Source organism: Lycorma delicatula, chromosome 6 (genome assembly GCF_047948215.1).
Source record: "Lycorma delicatula isolate Av1 chromosome 6, ASM4794821v1, whole genome shotgun sequence".
Taxonomy (NCBI): domain Eukaryota; kingdom Metazoa; phylum Arthropoda; class Insecta; order Hemiptera; family Fulgoridae; genus Lycorma; species Lycorma delicatula.
In genome coordinates this window covers 149,315,853-149,341,595 of record NC_134460.1, presented here as the reverse complement: position 1 = coordinate 149,341,595, position 25,743 = coordinate 149,315,853, and the positions used below count along the sequence as shown (strand labels likewise).

The 25,743-nt window shown below is 33.7% G+C and overlaps 1 protein-coding gene across 1 annotated transcript; it reads right to left on the bottom strand.

The window, feature by feature from the left end:
• Window positions 1–3,750: 3,750 nt before the first annotated feature.
• LOC142326369 (sepiapterin reductase-like) lies at window positions 3,751–25,653 on the bottom strand. Its single transcript, XM_075368825.1, has 5 exons — window positions 25,514–25,653; window positions 24,923–25,143; window positions 15,479–15,651; window positions 11,172–11,392; window positions 3,751–6,009 (listed from the first exon to the last, which is right to left on the bottom strand). Exons 2-5 carry the CDS (start codon window positions 25,130–25,132, stop codon window positions 5,816–5,818), a joined length of 798 nt encoding a protein of 265 aa, XP_075224940.1. The 5' UTR covers window positions 25,133–25,143; window positions 25,514–25,653; the 3' UTR covers window positions 3,751–5,815.
• Window positions 25,654–25,743: the final 90 nt, after the last annotated feature.

The following is a 25,743-nucleotide window of genomic DNA, read 5'->3' as shown; positions in this document are numbered from 1 at the left end:
CTTGCACCCTCACGGTATGTCCAAAGTTTCCCACTCTCCTCTTACACATGGTATCAGTTCTAACTCTTTGTAAATGACTTTATCAAGCACAATCCACCACTGCCCATCTTCCTGGTACTTTTTATTGATGCAGGGTTTTCCAATTCTTCTTTCAATTTTCAGGAGTCTGTCTGCTTGATCGTTCAGGTGGAAGTGTTTCTGTCCCATAAGCAGCTTTTGGTTTTATAACTGTGTGGTAGCATCTTATTTTTGCATTTACTGATAGGCATTTTTTACTGTAAGTGTACCAGGTTACTTTTTGAGCTTTAGCTAGTTTGTTTCTTCTTATCTGGATTGAGGTTTTTTCATTTAGATTGTTTTTTTATTATTTCACCGAGGTATTTAAATGGGGTTACTATTTTGATTTTATTACCATTTATATTTACTTCTTTTATCATGTTGGTTTTTTGGACATAATTTCTGCCTTTTGAATAATATTTTGAGGCCAATCTTATATGTAACTTTTTGAAGTTCCAGTATCCATGATTTAACTTAGTTAATGTAGTTTGCTAGCAGTGCCAAATCAGCAAAATCAAGACTGTTTGTTTTCATTTTTCGGCCTATTTTTACTTTTGGGGGCATTTTTTGAGCCATTTCCCCCTCATTACCATTTCTAGAGCACAGTTGAATAGTGGTGAGAGCCCATCACCTTGGCGCAGTCCTGTTTTGATCTCAAATGGTTGTGAGAGTTCACCTCTGAATTTTACCTTCCATTTTGCATTTGTATTGGTCAGTTTTATCATGTTTATATTAATTTGGAATGTAGTCTGAATTTTTAGAAGTCTTAATTTTTAGTAGGGATTCTCTGTGGATGCAGCTTTCTTGAAATCTACAAATGTTATTCACCATGCCTCTGTTTCTTTTCTCATTGTATACTATAATTAGCTTGAGACTCGTGATATGGTCTGGACTGCTCCTCCAGAATCTGAATTCTCCCTGGGTATTCTCATAGTTCTTTCAAGAGTTGTGGACCAATCTTGTTGGGGATGATTCTTGAAAGAATTTTTTATGTTGTGTCTAGGAGTGAGATTCCCCTGTAATTGTTAGGGTCTGTTTTGTCCCCTCTTTTGTATAGCGGATGGATGAGAGCTGTCGTACAGTGTTCTAGTAGTTCTTGTTTGAGCCAGATGTTGACAAGCTGCTGATGAAAGTCAATTTTTGCTTCATATGAAAGTTACAAATATAAATGGTTATAACAATGATTTCATTGAAAAATTATATATATAAAAAAAAAATAACAAGGATGTATCAGAAAAACCACACTAAAAAATTTCATATAAAACAGGTAAATGTATAAAATATATAATTCAAAATAAAGAAGTTGATTATAAATTTGAACTTTGTGGCTATATAAAAGTATACGTAGGAACAATCACCAGATCATTCATTAGGAGATTTTCAGCGCACTTTACTAATTATAAAAGAGGTGATAATTTTCAAACATAATAAATCACCTGATAAAAGAATAAGCATACAATTACTGATAAACACAATAATTTGGAAATAGTAGAAATGGATAGAAATAACAAAGAATTAAGTAACAGGGACATTACATTAAGTACATGGTTTTTTTTTAATGTGCAATTTGATAAAATAAATTCAATCATGATTCAGGATGTGGATCCTGCAAAATCACTATCATGATAAAATGAAGGTAAGAAATGTCTTATCTTAATATTCTATACAAGATGGTTTACATTAGTAAAAAATATATATATATTTTTTTTAAACACAGCCTTCATATATATGTGAGGGCTGTTTTTTTTATCAACCTTCGATGGGCTATAAAAAAATTTAACAAAATGATTTTATTACTAAAAGTTGAGTAGTATCTAACCAATTTTTCTACATAATCGCCAAAATGATTGAGGCATTTGTTGTATCGTAACACCAGCTTCCAATGCCCTCTTCAAAGAAGCTTGCCGCCAGTGAAGTAAGGTACATCTTGATAACCTTCTGAGGTTCTTCATTGGTAGCGAAGTGATGTCCACCCAATCATGCCTTCCATTCTCAAAAGTGGTAAAAATCGCTAGGCGCAAGGTCTGGACTATACGTGGATGGTCAAAAACTTCCAACTTGAATTGTTTGAGGTCTTTTGTCATGTTGGCACAGTGCGGTCATGTATCAAAAACACACCAGATGAGAACATGCCTTTTCGTTTGTTCTAGGTCGCTCTGTGAAGGTGAAAAAGATTCATAATAAATTTCCTTTATTATTATTGTCTTCTATTCCATAAAGTCCACCAACCAAACACCTTATGGTCCCAAAAAACTGTAGCTGTTGTTTTCCTGCAGCTCAGTATCTGTTTGAACTTTTTCAGCTTGTTTGGAGAAGTGTGCTGCATCCACTGCTTCGACTGATGTTTGGTTTCTGGATTGTCATACTGGATCCAAGACTTATCAATATTAACGATAGACTTTAAAAACTCTTCCCCCTCATTATCGTAATGTGTGATAAACATTAAGGCTGACATCATTTCTTGTGTTTTGTGATTGTCACTCAACATTTTAGAGACCCAACATGCACACAGCTTCCAGTATCCTAGATCTTCAGTCACAATTGTGAAGAGAAAACCTTGAAATTTCTGCAAAAGTTCACTTATTGCAAACCTGAGTTTGTCATGAACAAAATATCAACACGCTCAACCAGGTGTACAGTAGCAACAGACTTGCATCCTTGCCCACCTTCGTCATTCTTCCTTCTTTAAATTTCCTACACCATTCCTGTACACTACCATCACTCAAAGTTTTCACATACACTAGGCTCATTCTGCAGTGGATTTCAGTAGCGCTACATCCTTCTGCTTGCAGAAATGTATCACACTTCACAACTCGCACTTGGCGAGAGCATTGATCATATAGCAGCCATGTTCAATTGCCTACAGCTCAGCTCAGATTGATGCAATGGAATCTGTAATGGCAGAGGTTCAGAGGTTTGATGGGGGGGGGGCAGTGCAACTTCATGATGTGCAGGCCTGGCTCCTGCCTATCTCTTGTTTACTTAAATGCACGATTGCAGGTTGAAAAAAAAGCCCTTGTGTGTGTGCACAAACAGTCACATGTCAGATAAATCACAGATTTTAGAACTTCAAAACATTGTAAATAAAACTGGCCTCAAAATATTATTCGAAAAGGTAGAAATTGTGCCCCAAAAACCAACACAATTAAAAGAAGTAAACATAAATGATAATAAAATAAAAATAATAACCCCATTTAAAAACCTCTGAAAAATTATAAACAAGCTAAACAAAAGAAACTCGATCCAAATAAGAAACAAACTAGCTAAAGCTCAAAAATTAATATGCTACTTACAATAAAAAATGCCTATCAATAAACATAAAAATAAAATGCTACAACAGTTATAAAACTGGAAGCCACATATGCAGCAGAACATACTTCCACCTGAATCAACAATCAGAGACAGACTCCAGAAAATAAAAAGAATTGGAACAAACATACCAAATCTAAAAGGATTCCTTGTATTTAATATTTACAATGTACAAGTGCATACAAAGATTTGGAAAATTTAATCTTACAATCCTTCTAAAGTACAAGATGTGATTTTATTCTGTCTATAGTAAAAAAAAAAATACAAACAGATAATTGAAAATGCTAATTTAATGCTAAGTAAAATATATCTGACAAAAATCATAATTATAGAACATTAAAGAGTATATGTATCTGATGAATGTACTACCATCGTAACAAATAAGGCATAAGTCTAAGAAAAATATTCCATATACAAGTGAAATATTCTAAAAATAATGTTACGGATAGGTTTATTAACTAATAGACTTCCATAAATTGCAATACTCAAGATGTTTATCCAGTTATCTAGCTGCACAACAGATTTTTTACTGTTAATATCCACACAAACATCTCTTTTATGTACACACTTTTCATGCTTTTTCTACCTGCTAGACCGGGTTGTTTTGTTCACAGAAATCATACAATAGACAAAAGGTTTTTTAGCAACTATTTTATTATTATAATAACACTCGCATAACTTGAATATCAGTTTTATAAAGCATAGTACACATTAACATAATTACAGAAAACAGTAAACAAAAACCCAACTCCAAAATTTATTCCAGTATCACAAAACAAAGATATCATATGACTAATATTTTAACAATATACTAGTAAAAAATTTGCTAAACAAAAAATTTTAACTGCACACAGTTATCAATAAGTTAATTATTTTCAAAACACTCATTTTTTTTTAACAAGAACTTATTTAATTATAAGATGATAGAAGAATAAAAAACTGAATAGAAATCTAATAAATAGATTAACTTTCAGAATTTATAAGTTTCTAACAATTAAATAATAAAAATAAATTAATTAACGCAGTATCTTTAAAATTAATTTTCTAAAACATACATAATATACTGCTTTAAAAATGAACGCACAAAACATGCCCTGTTTTAGTACTTTACTGGGAATCATAGTCTCTAGCTAAATTAAGTTTATAGGATATGGGACAGGAATTTCTTGAATACATTTTTTTTTCACAAATCATTATTTATAACAATTATCTTGAGATCTTTTAAATATGTATTTTATAAAAGAAGATGAGTTTAATGAAATGATAAGTGAAGAAATAATACAAAACCCTTGCATGAATTAAACTCAATACAAACCAATTCAAAAGCTAGTCAGACAATCGGTAAACAGCTAACTGGCCAGTGGGCTTTACTTAACAAATGTTAATTTATTAATAAAATACTACACATATAAAGTTGTGGAGCTATTATTCTATAAATATAAATAACTTTTCACTGAAACATATTTTAGAAATTATAATAGACAAGTTATTATAAAAAAGTAACAAACTAATTATTTAACACAACCACAACTTTCATAGTATAGCTATATTAAACAGTACTTCCCTTTAAGAATCATGAGATCTTGTCTATAAGGGAAATTCTTGCCTTTTGAGAACCAGGCATCATCTCAAATGTACATAAACTGATACCATAAGTAAAACAACCAAAGCGTGTAGCTATTAAGGAAGCACGATTAATCGTGAAGCACGATTAAGGAATAACTCCTGAAAGAAGGTATTAGCCCTTCCTGTAGTTGTTAAGTTTAAATACTAACTGATAGTCGATATGCCCTAAACTTAGAACTAGTTTATTTTCAACTATTGAATGTAAAATCTATTCGGCCATTGACATGAAAGTGATGAAATGGAAAAAACTTATAATTGGAGATGGGATGAAGATAAATTAGAAAAGAAAGATCTAGATTACAATTTAAAGAAATTGTTAAGAAAATGGAATAAAAATGGCCAGCAGATAATTTTACAAGATGTAATATTTAAAGAAGAGAATGAGATCTGGAGGAATTATTCTTTTGTTAAAGAAAAAAAATTATTTTTCAATAAAAGAAATTTCAGATTTTTTTATAAATTCCCAAATAACTTCTTAAAAGTTAGAATGTTTTTATATTTTACTAAAACAAAAAAAAGCCTAAAACTATTTAACTGCAAGGTTTATGTGCACTTATAAGGATATCTTTAGAAATAAAAAAAAAAAAAAATAGTAGAAAACTATACATTCAAAATTAACTCTGGTATTTAAAATTAATCCATCACCAAACTGATTACGAAACAATGTATTTTTAGCCCTCTTTTACAACAATGCCATAATGCAATAAATAAAATTGGACAAATAATTAGCTAAATAAGTTAATGATTATTTCTCTCCTGTTATGGACAGCAGTTCAAAAAGCAGTTATTTAAAATTAACATGTAAATAATCAAAAATAACTGTCTACAGCGGCTCAAAATAATCAACACGGTCTCCAGATTTATACTTACCATTACGTAAAACTTCTATAATTCTAGCAGTCGTCTGATCTAAACTAACTAAACCTCCAGTATTTCTTAAATTTTCAAACAGTGTTTTAGTTTCACCACTTTTAACACTTTCTATGACATCAGTAATCATTCCAGTGTTAACTGGACCTATCAAAAGGAAAGATAAAATTACGTTAACAAAAATTATATAACTAACTGCAACATAAACATCAAAGAACACAAAGTATAAATAAATTATATCTTTTGTGGTGAAATTCTGTAGCAAATCAAATCAAGTTTTTCATAAAATAAGTCATTTTGATTTGATATGAGCTACACTGGAGATCCAGCACAATATCCCACATGAACCGATTTCTTGCCAAATTCAATCGGGACAGAACAACCCTCAATCTTTAATTAAATCCATAAAAATATAAAATCAAGCTGTGTTAAATTTGGTTATGCAAGGTGACTGCTTAACCAATTATTGACAACTAGTTTTACTAGCACAAACAGTATATTAGAAATTAATCAAATTACACTGTAGAGGGAAATTTCAGTTAAGTTGGTCAAATTGCTATTTGCAAAGCCAATTTTAATTTTGTTGGTGATTTTGCAATCGGCTATGTTCACAGTTGTTTGTCTTTTATAATCCAGTGTGAAGTTACATATACAATTGTTTTGTAAAATTATTAATTAAATTTCATTTTTGTAGTCTTTATTGTACTGTAGTTTATTGCATAATTTTTTATTGGGAACATTCAATTTAATTTTTTATATGGTTATTAAACAAAAATCATAAAGCTCCATGAATATTCTTTAATGTCTTAGCAACATAAAGCACAATAAGGGGGTGAATTTAAAAGCTGTCAATTTCATTATACGCCTGAAAAAAGAAACTGGTTCTGTTGAGTCATGAATAAAGGGGAAGCGTGACAAAAAAAAACTGCTAAAAGAGATGATGAGTTGTTGGTTAGGTTATCTAAAGCTGATGTTCAAAAATCAAGTCATGATCAACGGGAAATGCCAGCAATGAACAGTTAAATTCATTATTCAACTATACATTGATAACCTGAAGATCAGAAAGCATAACTTCCATTAAAAAACGGTTTCTAACTGAAAAAAAGAAAAAGAGACTACAATCTACTAATATATAAAATGGACTTGAGTGGTTGAAAGTAATCACCTCTAACAAAACTCATTTCATTGTGGAAGGGAAATGTCCACTGTTTTGTTCAAAGGACAGAAGGAAAATCAGTTTCTCCCAAATAATTGTTCTGTATGTGAAAACAAATGATTTGAGGATGTTTATTTATCTTTTGAAGAACCTCAATGCCTTAATCCTGTAAAAGGAATGATAAATATAAAGAAATATGAAGCGATAATGAAAAATAGAGTTTTAACTCTTGTGGAAAACAAAATTAGGTGTTCCAACACCATCATGCTCCTTTTCAATCTTCAAAAGAGACAAAAATGTCTGTGAATAACGATAATATCCATTTGTTAGATAGTCAGGAAACTTGCCTGATTTCAACCATATTGAGAATCGTAAGTTATTTGTAAAAGAGAAATGAGAATGCTAGATTGTATGACTAAGGAGAAAATAAGTAATAGTGCAATCCATATAAGTGGTTTCAGGATAAGAAATTTAAAGAGCAATGTATAAAACTTATTCAATCTACACAGAAAGAGTGAAGGAGGTAATAAAGGTGAACATATTTAATACTAGGAAAATTATACAATGTAAACTCATGGAAGTAAAAATACAAAAATTTATTAAAATTTAAAAGTAATTCCATTTACCTGGACAATAAAATTCAAATGATGACTTTTAGATGTGCAAAGATTGCACATGTAAAAGTCATCATACCACATCACCATAAACTTACGGATGGAGAGATTTGGTAATATTTTACAACTACATCTTTATTTTTTTACAAAATGATATACAGACACCTCCAGTAATCAAACACTTTTTGTCTAACTGCTGAGGCAATTCGTGTAATGTCACTATTTTTTTTTTTTTTTATATATGCCATCAGAACTGATAGCAACAGAGAGAAGCTACAGCCAAGTTGTGAATATGATGTTTTAAGTGAGTAGGACATGGTAATGTGGAATACTCTTGTACTTCACGACTTGTACAGTACCGGGCGGAGTCTGCAGATGGCATTAAACTTCTTACAGTATCTTACTACACGTCTCAGTATCTCATGATCATATGTCACGTTTAATTGTCATATTCATTTTAACATGTTTTCCTTATCTTAAAGCATCCAGTTTTCTGTATCTTAAACAGTACTTAGTTTTGAAGATGTTGAAACCACAAAAAACATAAGCTCATCACACTAATTTTATTTCAAAAAACAGAAATCCATTCTTGACAAAGGCGAAAAAATTGGTGACATAGCTTTACTGTATAGGATTGGAAATGCAACGATTTATAACTTGCAAAAAAATTGGGTTAAGATAAAAAAATTTGTAAAAGATAATGTCAGTGGTAAAAATTATCAGAAAAGAAGTCATGTTAGATCTCACACAAGCACAGGGAAAAATTCCTGCTAAAACAATAGTGTACGCCTGGAAAAATTTGTGGCTAACTCATCCTCTATTACATTTACATTTATACGAAAACACGAAAATCGGTGAAAAATGAACAAATACTGTAGATCACAGAAGTGCTTTGAGTGCGTTTAACGCATGTATCAAGTGGGCTAAAGAAAATGAAGTGGCAGCTGCCGATATTTTAAAACATTTGAAAGAAAACAATTTTAAACTGTCCATTAAAGCAAAAATACAAAAAAACTATTGATCAGTATTTTTCTGTTAAGTAGTTCATTGTGATATTGTTATTTTCTTAATAAAATTACATCAGTTATTCAAATTAATAAATGCATATGAAAGTACATAACATTTTCTGTTGGTTATTCCATTGAAATTATGGTAATTCCAGTAATACGACACGAGGGATGCCTGATATGTATCGGATTATCGAGAGCCTATTGTATCATCCTGACCCTCAATGGGGAAGACACCCTCCATGGCACAGTCGCCACTCCACCCCCTCTGTACGTAGTCCTGAGGAGCATTACCAGAGGTCATCTTCAGTACCTCAGCAACAGTTATCTTCCAGTCTTGATTGTCTCAATCAGGATGCCACAAACAACATTCCCATTGATGTACTACAGTAGCCTAGTTAACACTGCAAATACTTTGAAAGTCTTAAATAAAACTGTCCCAATTGAACTGATAACTAACCCCACACCTACCCGAAAATGAAAAAAAGTGAGTTCCACACACAATACCAAGTGATATACTAAAACAACAAACAATAAATGAACAAAACAAAACCTAAAAACATAAACTTGAAATCCAACAAAACATAAAAACATACAATAAAATAATAACAATAATTATTAAATTACACCAAAACTTTATCATAAACATAAATACACACAAACATGAACATAAATAAATAAAAACATGCACAAATAAAAACATAAATATGTAAATAAACCTAAACACAAAAACATAAAATGAAATCAACAACTATCTAAACACTAAAACTAAAAAAACATATACATAAACCCTACTCCTACTCATAACCATTAAATATAAAACAGGACAAAATAAAAGCAATACTAAATCAATAAGGAAAACTAACAAACACCAGAACATTAAAATATCAACTATCTATTTATCTATTCACATTTGTAAGCAGGACATTCTTCTGACGTAAAGTTATTACTAGTCAGCTTCCCTACTCGAGAACAATTTATACACATAGGACCCCCCCTTCTTTTTTTTTACCAACAATCTTTACTGTGATGCTCTTCTTTATCACAGTAGGAGCAGAGCTCCTTTCCTTTGCATGATTTGGCTACATGCCATGACCTTACACCAAAAACACAGACTCAGCTTTATGTAATCTTTTACCCTACAGGATCAAAAGTCTATAAACAAACATCCTTTATCTACAGAAGCTTTCCACAATTCATTTTTGTACTCAATAACAAAGTGTACCACATTTCTATCCATCTTTTCAGCCTGAAATACTATTTTAAAAAGCTTATTAAATTCCTCTGCTGTATATTTAGTGTTTTGAACTTATTAACAGTCTTATGGGATACTGATGTATCACGAATAATAGTAAGATAGAGAATAGTATTCGGCAGAATGGGGGGATGATACACTACTAACTATTCGTACACCTTAGGATTATCTTTAAAACTTATGATCTATAATCTCTATGATCTACAAGTGATTCACACCCGGGGTCATAAAAAAAATAATGTTTTTGGAAATCAACATAAAAAAATGAAGTTATTGTTGCAAGTCAGCAAAAAAAATTAAAAACTAAAAAAGATTTCAAAGTCATTGTCGACTGCACGAGTATCAGATTATAACACTTCACAGTTGTTTTTAACACATTGAAAACATTACTGAAATGTAAGAAATGTGACCGATTCAAAATTGAAACAAAACTTTGGATTCAAGATCAATATTTCTGTAATTGTGACACTTATAAATTTTACATGCATTTTTGTCGAAACCACTTTTATCTGAAATGGTGGAAGTTGTCAACAGCTACCAAGTTATCCAAACAGCATGGGTCTGAGCTTAAAATATTTAGAAACAATATCCTTATACTAAAGAAGAGAATAAAAAAATAATGTTTTCATTAAATTAGCCATAAGTCAGTAAAAATTAACTTTTTAATTTTATTCTAGCCTATTTTATGTGCTGATGTTGACAGACTATAAAAACTGCTCAATCTCTAAAATTTAAGATAATTCCTTCAATAATCATCACTTCTATCAACCACTATATGCATTGATACACTGACTATGACCAGCTTTTCTTACCTTTGCATTGATTAACTTTGTATATTTTTTTTTACTCAAATATATATAATTTAATTTATTTTTTATAAATTTTCTAAAAATTGCCTGTTTTTGATGCCCACTAAGTAGAAGACCATGTTAAAATGTCATAAAAATTAGCAGTACAAAATTTACACAAAACATCATACATGTAAAATACTACTCACAAATAAATAATAAATTTCAGCTCTTCATTTTATCTAAAAATCAAGTTTACATAAGAACCTTCTCACATAGTAATAGCAGTTTTTAAAAAACACTATTTTTCCAATTTTTTTTCTATATTAGTGATAATTTACATACATAATGGGAACAACAATATCTATTGAATTCATGCTGAATACCAACAAATGCTTCACATGAATGTAGCGTGTAAAGGGTTAAATACAAATAACGCAAAATATAAATCCATAATTTTAAACTAAAAAATACTAGTATTAAAATGACCTGGAGAGTAATTAAGTATATCTAATGAAGGATTTTCTTCTGCTAGCACACGAAAATACATTTCACGACTGGTTTTACCAATACAGTAGTAACCCAAGCTTTTGAATGGTTGTAATGCACATAATGATGTGACGTTAATCAGTGTTCTATGACCAGTCTTGAATACATTCAGGAAAGCTGCTGTTAACATAGTGACTGAATATAAATTCAAAGCCATGAATCTGCAAAAAAAATTGCTAATTAAACAAAATATATTTAATTTACTTTGTGGACTGAATTAAGAGATATTAGCCTATTAGATATTTTTCTACATGCATTAGAAACTTGTATGAAATTTTTTTCTTAATTGATCAAAAGATGTAAATTGAAAAAAATTCTAATTTGTTTGAGATTAATATGTTTGACAACTTAACATGTTTTCAATAGACTCACCTTCATCAGAGACATAATGTCAGACTATATGTCGAAAGTTAAATATGTAAAAGATACAGTGTTTCTCTTTAATAAAATAAATTAAAACTAAATTTTTAATTATTTTTCACTAGAAATGTGATTATACGTATCACTAAAAATGGCAGCAACTACAATCTGCATCTATATAGCAACTTCTCCTGACTGACTGATTCATCAACACCCAGCAAAAACTACTGAAAATAAATGCGTAAGAGCACACTAGGAGAATTTTTGAAATTCCGAGTTTAAAAGTTAAAATATAGTAAATAATGAAATTAATTTTTTATTGGTAAAAAATGAAGGGATTTTTTTGAAATTCAGCATTTAAAAGGTTAAAATGTATTAAACAACGAATTTATTTTTTAATTTATTGGTAAAAAATGAAGATACCTAATTGATTTTTGGTGTGAGTAATATCTTCATATGAATATGTCAAAAATATAATTTTTAATTTTTTGGAAATTCCAATTTCAAAAAGTTAAATAATGGATTTTGAACTTTTTTTTGAAACCCAGCTATTTTTTTTTTTTAGATTCTTGTTAATAAATGAAGATATCAACTTATTTTCAGTTTATGTAATTTTCATGTAGATATCTAAAAATCAATTTCTGATATGCCTTCCCCTTTAGATCCAAATATTTCATTAATTAAAATTTAATATGGCTATAACTCTGGAACTAATGAAAATAAGTACCACTTATGATATAACGTTGAAAATCTCTCAATGAGGGCTTATTACTGCAGTTAAGAAAAAGTCCAAAATCCAAATTTTTTTTGGATTTTGGACTCTTTTGGTACAGTCGACTGCAATCAAAAGGGGAGATGCACAACTAGTTGTTACAACAATCCTAAATCCAAATTTAACATACTATGGCTAATTGTTTTGGTGTTTTGCAAGATACATACATACAGACATCACACCAAAACTAGTCAAAATGGATTCAGGGATGGTCAAAATGGATATTTCCATTGAAATCTGAAAACCTAAATTTTTTGCGATCACAATACTTCATTTACTTTGTACAAGAAAGTAAAAAAAGTCATGATAGAAAACAAAACAATAAACACAAACACGACTTATAACACAAAAACATAAATAAAAGCAATAACTATCATATATCGATCTTGCGACATAAAATGTCCTGCGCACACTTGTACACAGGACATTTATCTGATCGACAGTCATGCCCGGCCAGTTTCCCAACACAAGAACAGTTTGGATGTACAGGCCTCTCCCTCTTCATTAAGCAGTCTTTTGCATGATCGCCATTTTTTCCACAAAATGAGCATAGTTCTTTATCTTTACAAGATTTCACCACATGCCCCAGCCCAACACAATGATAATGACTCACCTTGACATAATCCTAAACCCTACAAGAAGTGAAATCTACAAACACTCAACCTCTCTCTATGAAAATCCTATGTAATTCTTTATCGCACTCTATAATGGACCTTGCCACTTTCCTTTCTACCAGTATGAAATATGACCTTAACTTACTAAATTCAGCTGACTTATATTTTGTGTTTTGGACACGAATGGCATCCAAAAAGCCTTCTTCGCCAAGTTCTCGCGGTACATCATATACGATCATGTGGGGCCGCAGAGGCTTGGCAACAATTGACTCAATGGTGTACTGATTCACCTCTTCATTTCATCCAATATTATTCTCGTTCATATATTACTGTTATTTGCTACAATTCATACACTCTTGAAGTTTTCTTTTAGACTAACAATTCGTAGTATGGCTTCTTAGCTTAATAATCTCTCCTTTAAATGGCTCAGGGGTAACATCAGCTGGCTTATAAATCAGTAACACCTTTGGTGACAACACTGGGGGTGTCTGAACCACTTCTGAAGCCAATTTCTTCTTAATTAGTAACAGCATTGGCAGAAAACCAGTAGATACTTTCTACCACTCGCCCATTCCAGCCTTGAAGCCCTCAATGTACCCCTGCAGCCTATGATTCCTTTTAACAGTCGGAAGGTGTAAGAATCGCAGCTTGCGCAAAGGAGACTACATATAATCACAACTCTCTCTTTGACATTCCACGTATTGCCTAGAAACTCCTCCACCTCAATATATATATATATATATATATATGTATTTAAACATACCAATAATTCATTAGCAACCTCATTAGATACTATGTCCATTGTTACCAAATGCATTTCCAAATCTTTTCTGCCTTTTTTGCTTGCAGGGAAGCAAGACCTGGCTCACTGAAGGACCAAATATTTCCTTAACCAATCAAATATCTGAGTCAGAATTATTTCCTTTCTTGACAGTCACCTTAGTTGCCAACTCTGCAGTCCCTGTCACCAGAACTTTCTTTCGCAGTTGCTGTTGGCTAGATGAACCACTAATTCCCTCATCTGATAGTTCATCATTACTACCACTCTCAGCAACCGCCTCCACAGCCCATCATGAGCAAGCCTCCTGAGCCTCTTTTGATGCTTTTTCATGAGCAACCCAAGCTTCCTCCTCCTTCTTGGCTTCCTGGGCTGCTTTTCCCTGGCCTCCCTCTCAAGCCATCTTGCTTCTCTATTTGCCTCAGCATCCTTGCAATGTACCCTCCATTCGCGGGCCTGTTGCTCAGCTGCTGCCTTATCTGAAAGGAGTTTTGTATTTCTAGGAATGAATGTTTTTATTTCTTCATCCGAATCATTCATGCTACTATTAAGAAACAAACAAAATAAAAATAAAACAACTAAAGGAGTAAAAATGTCAAAATAAAAACAAAAAATATACTATCAACCAATCACCAACTATATAAACAAAATGTAAGAATCAATGAAAACAGCAGCCAATCAGAGAAGGCCAATATGGCTGCCATTGCTATGGTATACAACAGTCCAAAAAGCCAAACAACTAACAACAAAAAACACTAAATGAAAATCTTAAACAAAGTTGTTGAACACCAAACACAGAAAATAGGGGTAAACCTGAAAAGAATACACCCCAATGTTACACTGCAGATTGTAATTAGGAGCTCCCAAGATTTGTAATCTTTTTTTTAAGCAAATTATACTGTAAACTCTTTGGCCAATAGTAAAGCAAAAGTCATACAGATGTTGGATACCCAAAACAAGAATAGCACCATAAAAACATTTTACCTAACTGTTTTTCACAAAAAGTGTAGAATGAAAATTTTAATTTCCAACCCCTGCAAACCAATTTTAGTTTCAGCTTTGTAGAATATTATTGTATAATAGTTTTATTGCATTTAAACTGAAAAAGTAGTAGTGAATGCAGAGCAAAGTTAGTAATACTTTAATTAATACAATTGTCACATAACATCTAGTACATATAGCCTCAGTTAGTTTATTTAATTTAAATATGATTAATTTTATAATTGACTGAACATGTTTTTCATTGTGTTTTCATAAATATTTTACTTCTGTGTTTAATATAAACAAACACCCCACATAATAATCTACCAAATGTTATTGTAAAGAACAAGGACTCATAAATGAGACAAGTCATTTAAATAATAAATGGAAAATAGGGCAAGTTACGTCAAAAATCAAGTTATGGAACAAACAAGCAGTTACAAATTAGCTTTTCTTTTTAATGAACACAGAACTTACACGACTAACAAATCGAACTGGTATTTTTAACAACTTGATTGTATTTTTACACATACAAATTTGTTAAGTCCAAAGTAAAATCAGTCAGCACTCAGCACAAATTATCAGTAAAATATAAAGATGACAGACGTATAAATTTAAATCCTATTAGGGGGGGGGGGGGAAGAAAAAGGTTAAACACACCAATATAACAAAATGTTCATTTCTACTTGCTTTGTAATATCAAATATCATCTAAAACTACTTTAAAATAAAATTAAACTTACGTGTTCCATTCACTAATATCATTCATTTCAGAAGCAAGATGATTTACTTTTCCGAGTGAACCAGCATTATGAACAAGTATACTAAGACTGTACTGTGATGGATCACCAGCAGATTCAGTAACAATAGTTTCCAAAGCATCTTTCTTGGGTATACTCAAATCCACAATATGTACCTGTAAAACCACCATCAAAGTTTATGTGCATACACATAGAAGATTTACTCAATATAAATGGACACAAAAAAAGTAATTAAGGTTACATGAAGGTTATGATTTTTTTTACAATTTTTGTAAAAAGAAAGGAGGGAGGGAGTCATGCAAATATGTTTCGTGATGAACCAGGACCTAGAGTTAGATTATGTGTATCTGATGCTGGATCTGAAAGTGAAAGTTTAGATATTTCAGTTTTATTTACCACTTCTGAAAAGAAACTATCTGCAAGCAGTAGTATTTATTCAAATACTGAAATAAGCAATAATAAATTGCATGAAGGTAGGTAATATAATTATAAACATAAGTCAGCTTACTTAATTTATTAATGTAGGTGCCAAGTGTAGACATTGTAACAGTGTTGATTGTTTTACTGTATATGAAAATAACAAGAAGAAGAATTTTTATTCAAGATTAGGCTTGCTTCAAAAATTCATGTTGAATGTGCTGTCTGTAAACACAATAATTCTGTCAGGACATGCAAAAAAATTAATGGCTCTTATGAGAATAATACTCCATTTATGGCCTACGTACCATTGGTAAAAGGCAAACATCAGGACAATGTTTGCGGTGCAAGCTTTGCAATGTGTGCGGTTATGAACTTAACTCCGCCTCAAACTAAGTTGCTAAAATTTTATTACTTGCTAAAGTCTGTTACTGAACAAGTGGCAAATGAAAAAACCAATAAAGGCTCCATTGATTTGGCTGTAGCACTAGATGGTACATGGCAAAAGCAAGGGTTCAAGAGCCTGAATGGTATTGTTACTGCCACCAGCCTTGACACTAGGAAGGCGATAGATTTAGAAATACTTAGAAAGTACTGCAAAAGTTGCATTAGTTGTAAAAATGAAAATATAAAAAAAAAAAAACCATCTTGAAAGTGGCAATTTCACCAAAAATTATTCAGGCGTAACTGGTGGAATGGAGGCTGCAGATGCAGTAAAAATTTTTATTCAGTCTCTGACAAATTACAGGGCAAGGTATGTGAAATATTTAGGAGATTATGATAGCAAGGGCTTTGATTCAGTGTTACAGACAGTACCTTATGGCACTGTTAGGATACAGAAATTAGAATGCATTGGACATATCCAGAAAAGGATGGGCTCCTGGCTTAGAAAATTATGCACATATAATAAAAATATTTTACTGTCTGATGGAAAAAAAAATGTCTGGCAAAGGTAGACTGACAGACAGGGAATAAAAAGTTATAGTCTTACTATGGTAATGCCATAAGACAAAATTGTTCCAATGCAGACCAAATGAAGTGAGCTGTTTGAGCCATTTATTTTCACAGAACTTGATTTATTTTACTTACTTTATTTTCACAGAACAGATGAAAAACCAGCACATAACCTCTGTCCCACTGGAGATGCAACTTGATGCAAATAAAATAAATGTAAAATTAATAGTGGAAACTATGTTCATAAAAACCCCATAACAAAGGCAATAGGTGAAGTAATTAAGGCAACATTCAAAGTTTAGCTGATCCAGATTTATTACTGAAATGTTTGCATGGACTTGCACAAAATCCAAATGAGGCCTTCAATTATAATGTACGGTCACGCACACCCAAGACAGTATTTGTTAGCTTGACATTATTGTCATGTGGAATATGTGATGCTGTTATAAGTTTTAATGATGGGAATGCTGGGCATATTAAAATTACAGTAGCATTTGAATTAAATCCGGGAGTAAACATGGTAAGGGCCTGTAAGGGATTTGATAACCGATGTTTGAAAGACACCTACAAAGAAGCGGATTTATATAAGAAGAAAAGGGTGAAAAGAAAAGCTGCTAATGAAGAAGAACACTCTGATGACCCTTTTTATGGTACAGGAATGTCCTAGTATTGTGGTAAGTGAGAAAGTATCATATTTATATGCGTTTTTCTAAAAATTTAGAAACTCTCTACTTATGTCCCTTTTTCTAAAAAACAATTGAAGGTAGGTGAATGAAATTTTTACAGTAGTTTTATACGGTGTAGATGTACTACTGACTTTTTTATAGCAAGAAATTCCAGTTTGAAAATAAATTAAAAATATATTTCAGCAAAATACGGCAATTGAAAACAGACATTAGGGAAAACATTATTTGAAAATAAGTTTCCAGAAATTTGTTTCAAAAACTCAGTAGCTTTATAAAGGGCCCAGAAAGGTCTGTGCATTTTGTACGCCTTCGGAAGCTGAGAAAAAGGAACACAAAATTTGAGAAATTAACATTGTCAAGTTACATAGTACCATGTGATCTTAAATCTTCTACTATTTTATAAAATGAGAATAATAATGGATAACATATATTATAATATAATATTAATGAAATCCTCACCTGTAAATTCACTTAAAGCAATGCAATTTCCTCTAAATATATATGAATTTATATTAGTCCAATTTCTAACATTTAAGTTGGATTATAAAAATTGCAAAAAAGTAAATATAATAATTAAGTAAAAAAAACCAAAACAAAGTAACACTTTACGACTATGGAATGAGAAATTATCAAATGAAAGGTTTCTCACCTTTATCCAGAATCCTGATTATCAAAATAGTATTAAAAATACAAACAATAATATTGATAGTAATAATAAATGTAATCCTTATAAAGATGTAAGGCCACGATCAAAACATTCAAACAAAGAAGAACAGAGCTACATCGATTTTAATGGCCACAATTCTTTCAATCTCATCCAATTATGATTCATCATGGCAGGCAGAGGTCCAAGACCTGTATAAATTAAGCCTACTAACAATTTCAAGGGGTTGATTTAAATAATATTTTTAAGTAATAATTTTTTATTGATTGAATTATTTTCATTCTATATTACTGTAATTTCAATTGATAATTTTCTTATAATATGATTGTGAAGAAACTGAAATATTGTATTAACATTTATAATTTAATTTACATACTTGTACTTCGTATTTATATTATACATTATATTTTATATTTTTAACGATGAAACATATTTTCACCCTTAGTGATTACATCAAGTCAGAACAATACTGGTCAACTGTGTTGATACTGGTCAACACAAAATCCACGTCTTACATGAATCACCACTACATACAGAAAATAAGGGTTTGATGCGCAGTTTTTTGATGACAAATGGTGAGCCTGATCTTTTTTTTTATGAGACCCTTGAGAGTCCAGCACCCCAGGATATAATTATGTGATCTGTAGCTCTTCTCTGGCCTGATGAACACTATTGTTACCTGCAACAAGACACAGCAATGTGCTGTACATACAAAAACGCCATGGAATTTTTGGAAGAAATGTTTGGTAATTGTATGATCTCAAAGGTCTGTGGCCCCCTCATTCCCCTGACTTATCTTCAGACTTCTTTCTCTTGGATTTTTTGGAAAGACATGAATATCGAGAGCAAACCCACATACTCTGCAAGACCTGGAGCGAGCCATTACTGCAGAGATAAATTTCATTAGCCCTGGTGTCCTACAAAGGGTGACAAAAAAATTTAGATTGAACATCAGCAAAAACAAATAAGTGAATGAATCATTCCTTTGAATCAATATGATATCCTAATCAAAGGTAAAAGAGTGCTGGTTGCTCTGGCCACAAACGCCAAGTCTTCCTCCAGAGGTTACTACTACTCACTGATCCCAGAGGCACTGGTCTCTTACAGTTCATTGAAGCCAGGAACCTCTACTTGCCTAACGAGGCAGAACAACCACTGACGTTCTCTTCCGAACTGGGAGAAACTTACTTTCGCCCGTCACCAGGTGACGGGCGATCTGCTTAGGTGTACCAGTAGCAGACTGACTGTCTGGCCCGAGGCTAGTGTGAGTGATCATAGGGTTAAAACCTATGAGATTGCTTACGATGGCGATCCAAGAGCTCCAGATTCAGGTTGCTATAACCTAAGGGCCTGGATCAGGACAGGCTGCATTGCAAGTGTGTCACTGCCTTACAGGGGTTGGAATGGCACATGGAGCACAGGGAGGAGGTGGAATTGATGGCTGAACAACTCGGCCGGGCCATCAAGACTGATTGTGATAGGGTCCTACAGCGGCCTCAGCCAATGGATGAACCCTTGGGTAGTAGCCAGTTCGCTATCTGAGAGTGCCTGAAGCCATTATGACCTCCGCTTCCAGGGAGCCGTCTGTTAGCTGCTGGTGGAATCCTGGAAACAAGTGGTGGTCCTCTGACCTTAGCGTGCTGCACGCAAGAGTTAGGTCCACTAGGAAAAGATACCAGCGTTACCCCCACCAGAGATTATCGTTGACAACGTGCATGCAGAGAGTCTGCAGATCTACCGATGCGTCTGTAGTGAGCATATTCATGCCATCAAGGAAGCCAAACTCAAGTTTTGGCAAGACTTCATGCACGAGTTGCAGCACAACCCCTGGATACTGTTTCCAGATGCTCCAAAGGAAGATGCAGAAGTCGGTGTTAGGACAGGTGAGACACCATTCCCTGGCATACGGGCTGTGGAACACAAATATATAGACCGAGTGGTCTATTGAATGACACTGGGGATTGGCCAACTTGACCCAGATATTTTCTATCATCTGTTGCCTGTCATAAGAGAGCCGCTTGGCAGGCTGTTCTCGGGGTGCCTAAGCTGGGGTTGTTTTCAGACTTGTTGGAAGGTGGCTTTGGTGAGGGTGCTTTTAAAATCAGGAAAGGATCCGAGTGAGGTCAGCAGTTATCAACCCATCAGCCTCTTGTCGGTAATTGGTAAGTTGCTTGAATGGCTGGTTGTGGAACGGCTATGGGAAAACATCGATATGAGCTCTCTTCTAAGTCAAAGCCAGTATGGCTTCATGAAAGGGGTTAGCACTGAGGACTGCATCTTAAATGCTCTTGCCAAGGTGGAAAGCGCTGACAGTATTGGCAATAGAATATGTTTTGGCAATTTTTATTGACATAGAGGCAGCAATTCCTTCCTTGTGTTGGAGTTTTGCTGGAACGTCACATCGTTTTCGTAGCCCTGCAGGCTGTAGTACGTGACTACTTGTCTGATTGTACAGCTCTGTTTAAGGATGGACACCTAGTTGTGGAAAATTCATCACCAGGGGAAGCCCACAGGGCTCCGTTTTCGACCCCTTGCTATGGAATCTGGTATTTGTCAGATTTTTGGAACTGATATTCCCATACGGGGCAATTGTCAATCCCCATACGGGGTTGACAAGTACAGGCAGCTTTGTCAACTGCAGAGGACTGGATGGACATTCAAAATTTAAAGATTTTTCTGCCCAAGACGAAGTTGATGCTTCTCAAGGGTGCAGACAAATTATCATACAGTAGTAACCCCCATATTAAGTATAAAGACTTTGCAATCAGCCGAGTTTGAGCTCATAAGTACCTAGGTGTTTTGTTTGATGAGAAGTTGCTATTAAGCAACCACATTAGGCAAGTAGCAGCAGATGCCGTCTCTGTGATGTACAAGCTCAGGATTGCTCAAAAGGATTACTGGCTGTCGGGCCGTCATTTGTACATGGTGTACTGAGGTGTCTTTGAAAGTATGCCCATTTACATGGCATCCATTTAGGCACATAGGTTGGAAAGAAATCGAGCACTATTTCAAAATTAAAGGAGTACCCAGTGCAGAGCCTTAATTGCATGTATGCACTGGTGTTTTTAAAACAACCTCCTATAAGGCTACCATTGTATTAGGAAAGGCTCCCCAATCAATTTAGTGGTGGAAGTTTGGGCAGCCATGTGGAGATTGCAAAGAGACAGTGAGGCCAAGGTATTTGGGATGCAGTTTCGAGCAGGGTCTGTACCAGAGTGGAATGATGATATCAATGTACCAGTTCTAAATTTTGAACAGTTGCCTATCTCCCATCTGCGAAGGAGGCTTTACAGCCTTGCGATGGAAGCATGGCAGCAAGAATAGCATGTCACGACTAAGGGAAGGTCCTTGTATAGATTTATACAGGACCTGAGGGGATGGTATGCCTCTCCTTCATTTTTAAAGGCAACAGGAGCCCAAGTGCTCTCCAACCATGTAAATTTAAACCAAGATTTATTTCAGTTCCACCTGGCAACTGATGAGCTGTGCACCTGCAGGGAGGTCCAAACTTAGAGGTCAAAAGGGAAAATTGGCCACTTACAAGCAGCAAGTCAATGTGGCGAGAGTTATATTGTCAGACCGTGTGAGAGTTCCTTGATGTGGTTGCTCTGTTCAACTGACATCAGTAGTTTACCTACGGGAAAAAACTCCTATTGTCCTGCTGTAGAAAGCTAACAAAGAGATATGGCTGGCTACCAGCCAGATTAAGGCTCCAAACACTTTAATGATGGACAGGTACTTGCTGGCAATCAGCGGCTTAGGCGTGGCAGCGAATTGACGAGATATATTTAATTATTGATAGTCATAAATGTTTTAGTAGTTGATGGGGTGCGCCTACCCATTTTAGTGGCATATGACAAGTGGGCGGTGGGACACGATGGCGAGTGGTGAATGGCACCATGAATTTAGGTTAGCTCTAGGAGCTAGTTATGACACTGGTCGCTGAACTGTTTCAAGGCTCAGTAGTTGCTTGTGGTACAGACATTCAGCCTTATGCTTTAGGGCAACGGAATGGGGTGGTGACGGGAGAAATGCCAAGCAAACCAATCTCCTAATAATAAATAGGTATTTAAAAAGGAAATATAAATCTAAAAGAGAATTAAAGCCAAGTTCTATTCTGAAATGATGAACGAGAAGATGGATGATGAACCATCACATAGATGGATATTTAGAAAGAAATAAAATATATCTAAAAATGTCTTCCAAATTATTGGTAATAAACAAAAAGTAGATGATCAGAGTATGATCTAAGCAGGTGGTTACCCGTCGTATTTGCATAGTTTCGAGCTGGACCACTCAGACCTATGACCCCCAGTACAATGAAAAGGAGACCCCTCTCCATGTATTTTATGAGTATATAAGATTCCATGTGGAACGCACAGAAATGCAGCAGCATACACTGGGCCCAACAGATATATTCACACCCGAGGAAACATTAGAAATAATGGAAGACTGTCGAGTATTATGTTAAAAACTTGATGGTGAAACTTTGCCAGTACAAGGAGTTCCACAGGGGAAGCAGACTTAGCTGGTGCTGGGTTGGACAGGTCTGTGGCTGAGTGCCTCAGGGGTCCCTGTGAGTATGTGGGGGTAGCCTTGGTATGGTGAAGCCATGGACACTCTGCTCCCGGTGCCAGAGAGTGTGCTTTCATTTTCGAAGCAACAACAATAAGTATGTGAGTTATGTGCATGTGTGCTGGGTGATTGCATGTATGTGGTAATTAAGTATGCCTAAGAGTGCCTTTTGGACTTAATCTGTTCTCTTTTTTAGTCCTTACACCATGTACTGTGTCTGTGTGTTGGCATGGTTTGTTCTTGAGAGTGTAAGTGCATGTGGTATGTGTGTGCGAGGTATCTATGTGCTTGGAATGGCATTGTGTTGATATTCTAATGTGTTTTGTATGATGCACGCGTGATGGTTGAATTTTCATGTTTGCTTATGTGGTGATTGATTAATTGAGTGAGTGGAGAGAGAGAGAGTGCGTACTCGCATTTACCCCCTCCTAAAGTAATGCTCTGTTAGCACTTTCAAGGAGAGATGGGTTGCCAGGGGTGAAGGTTTAGTTGCAATTAATAACATCTTGCGGAACCTGATAGTGAGCTTGACACCGCTTCGACGCCTGTAAATGGGGTTCCTCCACCTCGTCAAAAAAAAGATCAGTTCATACAAAATTTAACATGTATATATAATGGGCGACACAAAATTAAAGCAGGATTCAAATTTTGGACTATTTTTTCCCACAGGATTGGCAGCACAGTGTGAGGTTACATGTAGAGTAAACATGTTGTGGTAACCCAATATGATTGTTATACAACGGAAGAACAAGTAATAATCATTAAAATACATTACAAATATGGAAATACTGTCATTGAGATTGCACAAATTAAATGACATTTTTGAAGAAAAATGATTCATATGAAATGATTGTGAAAAGACTAGTTGAAAAATTTAAACAAACAAGTACAGTTGTAAACAAAAAAACAGGCCTCAAGCTGAAAACATTGTCACTGTGAGTATAGTGTGACCGATTGTCCCAAAACCTCAATCATCAGTCGCTAAAAACAGACATTTCAAAAAACACAATGCAGTGGATTTTAATGATAGATCTGCATCTGCATCTATTCAAGATTCAGCTTACCAGGAACTAAAGCCAGACAACCATTTCAAACATTGATTGGGAGCCAAAGAATCAAGTGAATAGTGATTTTGCTAAGAAAATCATCTTCAGCAACATGGCACATTTCCACCTAGGTGAATATTTCAACAAGCAAAAGTGCCACATTTCATGACATACTGTCACATTAGTGATCAGACAGCCCTTTTATTTTAAAATGAGCAAGAAATCCAGTGACTGTCAATGCTGAACATTATTGTGAGATGATATTAGACTTCTTGTGGCCTCATTTGGAAATCAAGATTTTGAATGGCAGCAAACCACTTGTTTCTGCAAAATTCAACGGGTAAAACCATTTGACGCAATAGTTACATGAATTAGCCATTAATATCAGTCTGGTTTTCTTCTGGGGATTTTTAAGTTCTACTTTTATGTTGCAAAAATAAAAATGATTCCTGAATTAAAATCAGAATTTCAAACAGATGCTGACACAACTCTGAAAAACTCAATTTTTCAAAAAGTGATCCAGAACTTTGTCAAAAGAATTCAAGGACGCATTTGACATGGTGTCAAATGCACCTTGTAGGACATTGTTGTACAATGCATCATTTGTTAATATCCTACACTACATTTAATGCTAATTTTAGAATAATTTCACCTCTTCAACTGCTGAAATAATGGTGCCAACCAATAAATTTTTTTAATGAAATTAAATCCATCAAAAAGAAGACATAAAAATGAGAGCATTTTTCATAATTTCAATTACATATAAAACAAAACAAAAAAAAGTAAGCCAAATTTAAATCTCTTATAGATATTAAAAATAGCCATTCTAACCTAGCTACCACCTACTTGGCCATTCCAACCAAAGAAAAATCATTACTCATTATTTTTCCTCCCTTCTGTCACTGTCCCCTTCATTACACGGATTACCTAGAAAAGCTCAGATATCTTACTGGTTGCTGTCCTCCCAGGCTAGAATATTCATTACTATGTCAAACTTTTTTTTAGTTAGTAAATAAATTATTGATAGGTTTACATCCTGTTAATAATATATATAAAATAATCAATGAGTTAAAACTACTCATACCTTAACTTTCACATTAGGATTAGCAGCAGCAATAAGCCGTGAAGTACTCTCCAAGCCACTAAATGACCTTGACATCAGAACAATTACCGAGTCACTTCCAAACTGTTTAGAAAATTCAATTGCAAAATTTCTACCAATTCCTTGACTTGCACCAGTAACTATGCAATATGTTTTCTGTCCCCAAAACTTGCGAACCATTTCATTAGCCATTATTATTACTTCTGAAAGTAAAAATTTTAATAATAAGATCTAAACAAATAAAAAGTACATGGTTAATCTATTTCAGTCTGACAAATATTTGTCTAACAGTGTAGTTAATTTCTACCATAGTTTTAGATATAATATGTGTGGTTATCACAAAGACACTCACACTTCCATACACCTCATGCAATTCCATATTTCTTGTATATCAAAATTAACTATTAATCAGTTTTTAATGACAAACAAATCACTTTTATGAGTAGGTCCTCCAAATATAAAACTTTTCCTTAGCACATAACTACCAAACAATACATATTGTTTGGTACATAACAGTATGAAATATTGTGAATCACGTATATAAATCAAGTAGTAATAATTACAAATACTTACTTATGTTGGTTTTTCTTCTATTTCTGGATCAGAATTTTCAATTCCTAAATAATCGGCTTTCACTAGTTCAACAAGTTCACCAACAGTTAAAGGTTGCTCCGGTTTTATATGTGATTTTACCCAACAAGCTGTTGAATTTAAATTAACTGGTGTATCAAGAGCAATATCGTCACTGGTTCCTACACTTGCATCACCAGCAATTAATCTTAACATACAAGATTTACGACTAT